Raw genomic sequence first — 12,152 nt, 5'->3', positions numbered from 1 at the left:
TATAAACCCAGGGTCCTTACAATATCTTGTTGAATGATTAAATAGTATGAATAAATTCATCAAAATAAAGTTTTTAATTAAAATATATCAATCATTACTTCAATATGTTGGTAACCCGTTGCATAAAAGTGATAATGCCCTCGAAGCCGGTGTTTGGAGGATATATTGGCACGGTAACAACACGGGCATTATCACTTAAGTATCAACCAAACAGAAAGAAAGGTGGGATCTAGAAAGCCCGCCATGCCGCTTTGTGGACGACGAATCTCATTGTTAGGGCGGAGAGACACATGTCTTGTCAGTTTATTCATAGTCTGGTGCTACTGCTCATTTAGGCGGCACGAGCTAGCGAAACAGACGCATTGGTAGAGCATCACGCCCTCACGAAAGTTCAACCAATCACCCGACGAGAAACTATGTCAAGAAACATGGATATTCACGATTTTGTACAGTAGGTGGCGTTGTATGCAACTTTCAGTTGGCTGCGGTCCGCCAACCCAATCCCAAAGAAGAAGAAGCAGCTGGCAGCAGGAGCTATCAACAGGTTATTTTGTGTCTATCAAGCTAGCTAACTATCTAAATTAGACCTATTTTCTGCATGCACATTTTGTAGTGAAATTAATTCTAGCTACCATGCGACAGCCAAGATAGCGCGCAGGGCAGTCTGCTAACTAAAAACACATTAGCTAACCAGTAACTACCTAGCTAGCTACTGTAGACATACATTTTTACAATCACTTCTCTGTCGGAACTAGCTAACGTTAGCTTGTTAACTGTAGATTGTTTACCTACCTTATTAGAGCAAAACAATAAGGTAATTTATTTATTGATTTAGCTTGGGACCAACTACCGGATTAATCTAACATTTTTGCTTTGTCTGTGATGACTCTGTTACAAATTTAAAAGTCGCGGTTGCTGCACGTTTGGGAGGTGACGACGTTGAGTGCGATTACGGCTTGCTAACGCGTTAATGATAGTTTGCATAGTTAACTAGTGTAACTAGCCAACTGAATTGCTTCTGTAGACGCCAGGAAAAAAGTGTGAATCGGTTTTTGCTTGGTTGAATATGTTATTATGGGTTACAACTGTATGAATCGACTTGAAATGGCTAGATATGTAATATTTGCTCATGTGAAATGAACAAAAATATTAGAATTTGAACATGGACGTAACGTTATTTGTTTTTCTGATACTTGTTGCTGATATTTGTGGATAGCCGCCTTGGTAACAGACTGGATCAACGTTCCTTCCTGACTGTAATGACAGTGAGCGAGTGAGCCATCTAAAATATCATCGGTTCTAGTGAATTATCTTCCTGCAAGCCATGCTCTTTTAATATGGCTTAATGCCGGTTGAAAAATGTTATATTAATATTGGTGTTTTGGTATTCTACTAAAGTTACTAGTCAAGGTAAGGACGGATCTATATGCTTGATCTGTCAACGTTACATGACATCTTGAGCGTGTGTAACCACAATCTTATAGCCAAGTGTTAACCAAGGCTAGCTAGCTAACGTTAGCTATAGAATATATCAACTGTGTTGTTGTGCATGATGCCATTATCGTATTATTTTAGCAGTACATTATTTGTCATGGCCAATGTGTACTACGATCTCCTGTCAATCGTATGCAACATACGAATAAGCATAATCTGAAGACCAATATGGTGACCTATTAATGGCAACCCATTCACCAAAAATCGCTATGGCTTTTTAGCTGCTAATTGAACAGAAATGTACTGTAGCTATATACAGTACGTTTGATGCGAGTTCTTCGTCTCAGTCTTTGCAGTAGCAACCTTCTCTCGACTTTGACATGACTTAATCCGATTTGCTGGGCTTTATTTTTAGGGATGGGAAAGACGCCTGCTGTGGTGATCCTCCAGCGGCACATCAGTGTCAGGTAGTGAAGGCCAAAGGCAATGCAGTCTGCTAACTGTCATCTGGGCAACCACCATATACAATGAAGAAGATATTCAACTTCACCAAGAAAAAGAAAGGATTCTCACCGAACACCTCGGACACTGGGAGTGTGTTGTCTGTGGGCTATGACTTGAAGGAGAAGGACCTTGGAAAGGTACACAAGGCTGCTTATGGGGGTGACTTGGCCAAACTGAAGCAGCTGGCCAAGAAGAATGACATCAATCAGCTTGATAAGGAGAACAGGTATGAAAGATGAGACTATTACCAGTTAGTAGCTGGTATTGCCACTGTTACTTTCTGAGGTCTGTACTTAGACAGTCCTTGTGTACTGTATGTGTGACAAGTGTTGGAGTATGACTTCTCCAGTCTCTACCAACCTGCGATAGACTACCGTTCTTTCCAGGGCAGGGGGTGAACTTGTAGATCAAGGTACTTCACGCCACAGATACCGGATGAGGCTACTTAGCCTACTTACTCATACTGCCACCCTATTTCAGTAGACTAGCAAACCCTTTCTGTCACTGTCCTTAAGCTTTAGGATACTTCTATCCATGTCCCTGTGCTTGCAGCAGGCAGCACAGTTTATCCTTTTATATGCTATTTTTTTACCTTTTTAAAGGTCATAAACAGTCAAAATCATGGTTTTCATTAAATTGGATGATATTTGGATAACACCAAATCAAAGTATGATGGCCAAACTATGAAAATTTACTGTTGCTTCTACATTGAGTGTGCAAAGCTGTCATCAAGGCAAAGGGTGGCTACTTTAAAGAATCTCAAATATAAACAGAAGCCTCACAAATCCTCAACTGGCAGCTCCATTAAATAGTACCCGCAAAACACCAGTCTCAACGTCAACAGTGAAGAGGCGACTCCGGGATGCTGGCCTTCTAGGCAGAGTTGCAAAGATAAAGCTGTATCTCAGACTGGCCAATAAAAATGAAAGATTAAGATGGGCAAAAGAACAGACACTGGACAGAGGAACTCTGCCTAGAAGGCCAGCATCCCGGACTCGCCTCTTCACTGTTGACATTGAGACTGGTGTTTTGCGGGTACTATTTAATGGAGCTGCCAGTTGAGGACTTGTGAGGCGTGTTTCTTAAACTAGACACTAATGTACTTGTCCTCTTGCTCAGTTGTGCACCGGGGCCTCCCACTCCTCTTTCTATTCTGGTGAGAGCCAGTTTGCGCTGTTCTGTGAATGGAGTAGTACACAACACTGTACGAGATCTTCAGTTTCTTTGCAATTTCTTGCATGGAATAGCTTTAATTTCTCAGAACAAGAATAGACTGACGAGTTTCAGAAGAAAGTGCTTTGTTTCTGGCCATTTTGAGCCTGTAATCAAACCCACAAATGCTGATGCTCCAGAAACTCAACTAAGTCTAAAGAAGGCCAGTTTTATTGCTGCTTTAATCAGCACAACAGTTTTCAGCTGTGCTAACATAATTGCAAAAGGGGTTTCTAATGGATCAATTAGCTTTTTAAAATGATAAACTTGAATTAGCTAACACAACGTGCCATTGGAACACTGGAGTGATGGTTGCTGATAATTGTTCTCTGTATGCCCATGTAGATATTCCGTAAAAAATCTGCTGTTTCTAGCTACAATAGTCATTTGCAACATTAACAATGTCTACACTATATTTCTGATCAATTTGATGTTATTTTAATGGACACATTTTTTTTGCTTTTCTTTCAAAACAAGGACATTTCTAAATGACCCCAACCTTTTGAACAGTTGTGTCTGTGTGTGTGTGTGTGTGTGTGTGTGTGTGTAGCCTAAGTGTAGCTACAAATCAAGCTGGAGTGATAACATTTCGTGGATTTTGCAGGGCTCCAGACTAACATTTCCCCCTACTTTTTCAGTTGGTGGCACCAGCCCATATTTTGGTGGCTAACTAAAAGTGAAAGATCTGCAGCGTCGCACAATATAATACATTTTAGTCATCTTATAAAGTCATTATAGTCATTCACAATGCTTTATTAAGAACTGTAATAGACTTTCGAGATTTATTTATGTATTGAATATCATGTCCAAGCAGAAGTGCATGATTCCAAATTGTATAATATGCAACCTAATCCAGTGAATGTTTTGAATTTTGGGTTGACAATTATGCTGTTTTTGTTGTATTTTACTGTCAAAATAGGACTCCAGAATTTTCAGATTTTTTGGATCAATAGATTTATTTGCCTTCATCTTTATGTGCTCTAATAATATTTATAGGCCTAATTCAATTGGTGCTAATTTACCACTTTAGGAAGTGGAAACTCAACACATTAGCTTGATCGGTTACTCTAAATATAACACTTACTCTTACTACTCTCTTTATGTGGTGTTTCTTGTGGAGATTTGTGTTTTGTCCTATATTTTTTTTTATCCCAGCCCCCGTCCACACAGGAGGGCTTTTGCCTTCTAATAGGCTGTCATTGTAAATAAGAATTTGTTCTTAACTTACTTGCCTAGTTAAATAAAAAAATTATAAACTGCTAGTAGCCATGTAATATCCTAAAAAAACTTTGCAATGAGACCTAGTACACTCGCGATTGCTGATGTGCAATTTCGTATTTGAAAGCAATATCAAATATCTCGATTGTAAATCAGTGTGGTTTGAGCTCAATATATTTATACCTACACAAAGCTGAGACCCTCCTCTTTAATATGGACTTTTAGTTGCTTCCAAAGTAGTTTTTTCCCCTGGAATTACATTTTTAATTCTTAATAATAAGTTGTTCTAATTTGATGGGGACCAGGTAGAATGTGCAGCTCGCACCAGTGCAACCGGAAGTTGTGATGCAATGACTTGAAATGGAGGGCCAAAGGACTGTTTACAATTTGTCACCCTTGTTCACATTTCAGAACAGCACTTCACATTGCCTGTGCCAATGGACATACAGACGTGGTCCAGTTCCTGGTTGAGAGCAAAGCCAAGCTCAACCTATGCGACAATCAAAACAGATCCCCGTTGATGAAGGTACTGTGTCCTATTTTTGCTTTCTCAGTGGACGGAAGAATCCAGCATTTACATTTTTTTTATTTTTAGGATAGAATATGATAGTTGATTGGCCATCTCAATTCAGACATGTTGCTGAGATGATAGGCTTATGTGTAGCCTAATTCTTATGTATTACCTGTGAGTCTTCCATATACATTTACACCTGGGTGCTATTCATTAGGTCACACTGGGAAGTGAATCTTTCCTTTCAAGCACAATTTGATATGCATTTAGATACAGTGCGTTCAGAAAGTATTCACACCCCTTGACTTGTTCCACATTTTGTTTAATTTAAAATTGAGTCACCACAAAGATACAGGTGTCCTTCCTAACTCAGTTGCCGGAAACCTCCCATGAATTTCACCATGAGTCCAATGGTGACTTTTTAAAACAGTTACAGAGTTTAATGGCTGTGATGGGAGAGAACTGAGGATGGATCAACAACATTATAGTTACTCCACAATGCTAACTAATTGACAGAGTGAAAAGAAGGAAGCCTGTACAGAAGACAAATATTCCAAAACATGCATCCTGTTTGCAACAAGGCAAAAAAATGTGACAAAGCAATTCACTTTTTGTCCTAAGATTGAGAGCTTCAAGTTCCTTAGGGTCCACATCACCAGCAAACGATCATGGTCCAAGCACACCAAGACAGTCATGAAGAGGGCACAAAACCTATTCGCCCTCAGGAGACTGAAAAGACTTGGCATGGGTCCTCAGATCCTCAAAAAGTTCTACAGCTGCACCACCGAGAGCATCCTGACTGGTTGCAACACTGCCTGCTATGGCACCTGCTCGGCCTCACCTCAAGGCACTACAGAGGGTAGTGTGTACGGCCCAGTACATCACTGGGGCCAAGCTTCCTGCCATCCAGGACCTCTATACCAGACGGTGTCGGATGAAGGCCGTAAAATTTGCCAAAGACTCCAGCCACCCTTGTCATAGACTGTTCTCTCTGCTACTGCACGGCAAGCGGTACCGGAGCGGCAAGTCTAGGTCCAAGAGGTTACTAAACGGCTTCTAACCCCAAGCCATACGACTCCTGAACAGCTAATCAAATGGCTACCTAGACTATTTGCATTGCCCCTCCCCCCCCTTTACGCTGCCGCTACTCTCCGTTATTATCTATGCGTAAGTCACTTTAATAACTGTATATATTACCTTGACTAACCGGTGCCCCCGCACATTGACTCTGTACCAGTACCCCCTGTATATAGCCTATCTATTGTTATTTTACTGCTGCTCTTTAATTATTTATTACTTTTATTTCTTATTTTTAAAGGTTTTTTTCTTAACTGCATTGTTGGTTAAGGGCTTGTAAGTAAGCATTACACCTGTTGTATTCGGAGCATGTGAAAAATACAATGTTATTTGAACAAGCAAGGAAAGTTAGCTGGAAGCTATGTATCTTCTTCCATCGTAAAGTGTTCTAGCCTGTATGGATGTTGTTTTTTGAACAGTAATAGTTTCAACAGTTGTATATGCTGTGTCACAAGTGTATTAGCCTCCCACTCATGCTACAAAGAAGTTAACATGATGCAGCCCAGACTCCCATTGCAAGCTAGCAATGATTAAGTGGAGCAGGCACGGTGCTTACTATATTAAGGGGTCGGCTGAGATGATCGACAGGCTTGATCTGTGAGACACATTTGACTGAAGTACCAAATTCTAGTACCAAACAGTTTTTTATATCCTGGTATCGAAAAAGTACCAACGATTCGGTATACTGAGCAGCACTATTTGGTAGGCAATTTGTTTGTCAACTTGTCTATAATTGGATACATGCAGCTTCTCTTCTGTCCTTACTTGATGCTCTACAATACTGATAAAGCCTTGCTCACCAGAATGATGTCATATATCCATAGAGGGAATGCATCATCAACAATGTAGTTGACATCTGTAAAGTTTTCTCTTTTAATTTCTATTTCCCTCAAAGAGTGGTAGTGTCAGCTGTAATTTGATAAATTAGTATCACTATAATCTTGAACGTGTCCAACTACCTTTAACTTTTGCAAAACTCTTGCAATGGCAAACGTTGTGGATTGTTGCAGATAGAAATGTCATGAATGGAACTGATGTGATTCCTAATTCTAAATGGCAGTGATATTTTTTGTGCATAACATATTTCTATCTTAATGTTCCTCTCCTCCGTACCCCTGGCAGGCAGTGCAGTGCCAGCAGGAACGCTGCGTGGTCACTCTGCTGGAGCATGATGCCGAACCTAATCTGGTGGACATCAACGGCAACACGGCCCTGCACCTGGCCTCCTGCATCCCTGCCTGCTCCACCGCTATGCTGCTGCTGGAGCACGAGGCCAATGTCAACGCCCAGAACAAGGTGAGCCGTGGGGCCATAAGTGACAATATGGTGGTAGCTCCAACTTGTAGTAGGAGCAATATGGTGGTAGCTCCATCTTGCACTATGATGGGCCAGGTTGAATTGTCTCCCTATTGGTTACACCAGAAGTGCCAAACTCAAATATTTTAGGGCTGAGCATCTGCGGGTTTTCGCGCCTCCCTTGTACTTAATTTACTAGTTAGGAATTTCTCTCATCTGGTTATCTAGATCTTAATTGGACACACATTTTAAAGGAAATAACAAAAACCAGAAGACACACAGGACACGGCCCTGCAGGAATTGAGTTTGACACCCCTGGCTTACACCAACCCAATCCTCTGCGCTACAGATGAGTCAATTTGTTGCTCACAGATCCTCTAGCACCACTGTCACAGCTCAGGCACTGGTCCGAGAGAGAGATATTAACAAGGTTCCAGATTGCTGGAGAGTAATCCTGACCCATAGGTTGATAGAGAAAGAGGATGAAACTGAGGGTAGGAGAGCTGTTACTGTGGTGATACAAACATGAACTAAGCTATGTGGATATACAAGATATTTGACAATGCATGATGATCTTGCAGGAGGGATACTCCCCACTGACTATGGCAGTGAAGGAGAATCATGCCGAGATGGCCGAGTTCCTCCTCAAGGAGGGGGCCGACGTCAACACTAAGGACCAGGGACACAGGTGGGTTTGTGTGATGCTTTTAAAGATCAAATCCATTTTCCTGAGATGGAGAGATCCGGTTGAATAGTAAACAAATAATGAATTTCTTTGATTATAATTTCTTTGACAATTTTTAAAAACAGAACCACAAATGTGGATACAATGCATTTAACCATTTGTCGAGGATGATCCAAAGAAGTTACATTTTAAAAGTAGGTGTACACCTGCTCGTCGAACATCTCATTCCAAAATCATGGTCATTAATATGGAGTTGGTCCCCCCTTTTGCTGCTATAACAACCTCCACTCTTCTGGGAAGGCTTTCCACTAGATGTTGGAACATTGCTGCGGTGCCTTGCTTCCCTTCATCCACGAGCATTAGTGAGGTCTGGCACTGATGTTGGGCGATTAGGCCTGGCTCGCAGTCGCCGTTCCAATTCATCGCAAAGGTGTTCGATGGGGTTGACGTTAGGGCTTTGTGCAGGCCAGTCAAGTTCTTCCACACTGATCTCAACAAACCATTTCTGTATGGACCTCGCTTGTGAACGGGGGCATGCTGAAACAGGAAAGGGCCTTCCCCAAACTGTTGCCAAAAAGTTGGAAGCACAGATTTGTCTAGAATGTCATTGTATGATGTGTTAAGATCCCCCTTCACTGGCACTATGAAAAACAGCCCCAGACCATTATTCCTCCTCCACCAAACTTTACTGTTGGCATTATGCATTCGTGCAGGTAGCTTTCTCCTGACATCCGCCAAACCAAGATTTGTCTGTCGGACTGCCAGATGGTGATGCGTGATTCATCACTCCAGAAAACGCGTTTCCACTGCTCCAGAGTCCAATGGTGGTGAGCTTTACACTCCTCCAGCCGACGCTTGGCATTGCCCATGGTGATCTTAGGCTTGGTTGCGGCTGCTTGTCAATGGAAACAAATTTCATCAAGTTTTCGACAAACAGTTATTGTGCTTACATAGCTTCCAGAGGCAGTTTGGAACTCGGTAGTGAGTGTTGCAGCCCGAGGACAGACGATTTCTAAAAGCTACGCGCTTCTGCACTCGGCAGTCCTGTTCTGTGAGCTTGTGTGGCCTACCACTTCGTGGCTTAGCTGTTGTTGCTCCTAGACCTTTCCACTTCACAATAACAACACTTACAGCTGACCTGGGCAGCTCTAGCAGAGCAGAAATTTGACAAACTGACTTGTTGGAAAGGTGCTGTCCAATGACGGTGCCACGTTGAAAGTCAGAGCTCTTCAGTAAGGCCAGTGTTTGTCTATGGAGATTGCATGGCTGTGTGCTCGATTTTAAAGACCTGTCAGCAACAGGTGTGGCTGAAATCACCAAATCCACTAATTACATACATTTGGCCAAACTTCAAACATGTTACACATTCACAGCTAAAAGCTAAATTGCAGTAAAAATCACATAGCCAAAATAATTTAACTGTGCAAAACATAACACATTTGTATCGTCCTCCAGATGGTTGCTGTCCTTGGGAATAGATGGCAGAACTAGCCAGCAAGCATCATTCACTGTCCAATCTGTTTTGGTTGCGACGACTTGCAAGTAGCCTGGCTCCGCCTTGCCTTGCACATTTTGTCATTGCCTCGCCATCCTCACTGAGTCGAGTCGGCTCAGTCATTACGCTAAACCTGCCCAAGTGATCTCCATTGGCTGAATGGTCTCCCAGTCCCGGTGTAGCATGCTTCCATTACAGCGCCACGATTCAGCACGAGTCCAGTCTGTCCAAGCCTCCCGACACCTCAGAAGAAATCCCCGGCATGAGCTCCCCAAGGACAGTATGTTCAAATGAAAACCGCATTGGCAAAGCTAGCAGCTATCTTAGCAGTCCAATAGCTCTAATACATTTCCTGCTGCTATTGAAAAGAACAGGTCCCAGATTTACTTGATCTCTATCTAATTATCTACCAATAGCTTGCAGAAAAATAATTGAACATAAAAACACTAAATATAATAACATTTAGCTCTTAACAGCTCAGCTAGGCTGCCCCCTAGGTTGCCATGGCAACTCTTCCTTCTTTCTTCCCTGCCTTGATGTAATCTGTGATCTGACACACATTAATAGGTGATGGCATGGGTTCCATTACTTAGCTTTTGTCATATCAGTGATTAGGTTACTTCAAGGAAGGCAATGGAATTTTGGAATGCTTGATTCTGATATTGGAGAATGCACAGACCGATATGTGCACGTTTATTCAACCTCCATCTTATGCTACCTTTAGGTCCCCATTGATGATCGCTGCTTGCAATGGACAAATCAGTATGGTGCGGCTACTCCTGCAGTACGACCCAGACATCACCTTAAAGGACAATAATGGATGGTCGTCCGATGACTATGCTGTGATGAACGGACACCACGCGTAAGTACTCAAACTGTCATTTCCTTAGACATGGAATGATGTAGTAACCAAAAAAGTGTTAAACAAATCAAAATATATTTTATATTTGAGATCCTACAAAGTTGCCACCCCTTGCCTTGATGGCAGCTTTGCACACTCTTAGCATTTACCTGGAATGCTTTTCCAACAGTCTTGAAGTTCCCACATATGCTGAGCACTTGTTGGCTGCTTTTCCTTCACTTTTCATCCCACTCATCCCAAACCATCTCAATTGAGTTGAGGTCGGGTGATTGTAGAGGCCAGGTCATCTGATTCATCACTCTCCTTGGTCAAATAGCCCTTACACAGCCTGGAGGTGTGTTGGGTCATTATCCTGTTGAAAAACAAAAGATAGTCCCACTAAGCGCAAACCAGATGGGATGGTGTATCACTGCAGAATGCTGTGTTAGCCGTGCTGGTTAAGTGTGCCTTGAATTCTAAATAAATCACAGACCAAGTCACCAGCAAAGCACCATCACACCTCCTCCTCCATGGTTCACGGTGGGAACCACACATGCAGAAATCATACTCTGCGTCTCACAAAGACACAGCGGTTGGAAGCAAAAATCTCAAATTTGGATTCGTCAGACCAAAGGACAGATTTCCACCGGACTAATATGCCAAGTGTCACGGCTGGAGGAAACCTGGCACCATCCCTACGGTGAAGCGTGGTGGTACCATAATGCTGTGGGAATGTTTTTCAGCGGCAGGGACTGGGAGACTAGTCAGGATCAAGGGAAAGATCTAACGTAGCAAAGTACAGAGAGGGATCCTTGATGAAAACCTGCTCCAGAGTGCTCAGGACCTCAGACTGGGGCGAAGGTTCACCTTCCAACAGGACAACGACCCTAAGCACACAGCCAAGACACTGCATGAGTGGCTTCGGAATATGTCTCTGAATGTCCTTGAGTGGCCCAGCCAGAGCCCGGACTTGAACCAGATCAAACATCTCAAAGAGAGATGTTGGGTGATTAGATCGAGATCGGTGTGGAAGAAATGATCTGGCCTGAACAGAGCCCTTACATCAACCCCATCAAACACCATTGGGATAGATTGGAAAGCCGACTGGGAGCTTTTTATTACTTTTATTGTTATTATTATGTGTTATTCATTTTCAAATGCGTCTGACAAATAACTATTGATTTGAACAGCACTATGATGTTTGCCAAAAGGCACCTAAAGTACTCTCAGACCCTGAAAAATACGATTATCTGGTCTGATGAAACCACATTCACAAAGGTGCGGTGCCAGACAGATTACCAGGACGTGTACTCAAAGCATGCACGGACCAACTGGTGTCTTCACTGACATTTTCAACTTCTCCCTGACCGAGTCTGTAATACCTACATGACAAAAGGAACACCTATTTGAGATTTCTGTTCATTGTCCACAGCCTTGCGTTCAACACCATAGTTCCCACAAAGCTCATCACTAAGCTAAGGACCCTGGGATTAAACACTTCCCTCCGCAACAACACAAGTTCTCGGCATCTGACCGTAAGGCGCTACAGAGGGTAGTGCGTACGGCCCAGTACATCACTGGGACCAAGCTTTCTGACATCCAGGACCTATATACTAGGCGGTGTCAGGGGAAGGCCCAAAACGTTGTCAGACTCCAGCCACCCTAGTCATAGACTGTTCTCTCTACTACCGCTTGGCAAGCGGTACCGGAGCGCCAAGTCTAGGACCAACAGCTTCTACCCCCAAGCCATAAGACAGCTGAACAAGTAATCAAATGGCCACCCGGACTATTTACATTGTTTTTACACTGCTGCTACTCGCTGTTTATTATCTATGCGTAGTCACTTTACAAATGACCACGACTAACCTGTAGGCCCGCA

The 12,152-nt window shown here is 42.7% G+C and overlaps 1 protein-coding gene across 3 annotated transcripts in view; it reads left to right on the top strand.

The window, feature by feature from the left end:
- The first annotated feature begins 408 nt into the window (after window positions 1–408).
- Window positions 409–12,152, top strand: part of ankrd26 (ankyrin repeat domain containing 26) — a 114,424-nt gene continuing 102,680 nt past the window's right edge. For 2 of the 3 annotated variants that reach the window (XM_071326810.1, XM_071326808.1), the window contains exons 1-6: window positions 409–544; window positions 1,850–2,164; window positions 4,780–4,894; window positions 7,079–7,252; window positions 7,834–7,940; window positions 10,157–10,294. In XM_071326810.1, coding sequence (XP_071182911.1) covers window positions 1,962–2,164; window positions 4,780–4,894; window positions 7,079–7,252; window positions 7,834–7,940; window positions 10,157–10,294 — 737 coding nt within the window. In that variant the 5' untranslated portion in view covers window positions 409–544; window positions 1,850–1,961. The other variant, XM_071326809.1, reaches the window with a different exon arrangement.

This window comes from Salvelinus alpinus, chromosome 9 (assembly GCF_045679555.1).
Source record: "Salvelinus alpinus chromosome 9, SLU_Salpinus.1, whole genome shotgun sequence".
Lineage (NCBI taxonomy): Eukaryota > Metazoa > Chordata > Actinopteri > Salmoniformes > Salmonidae > Salvelinus > Salvelinus alpinus.
This window is presented reverse-complemented; position numbering and strand designations above follow the sequence as displayed.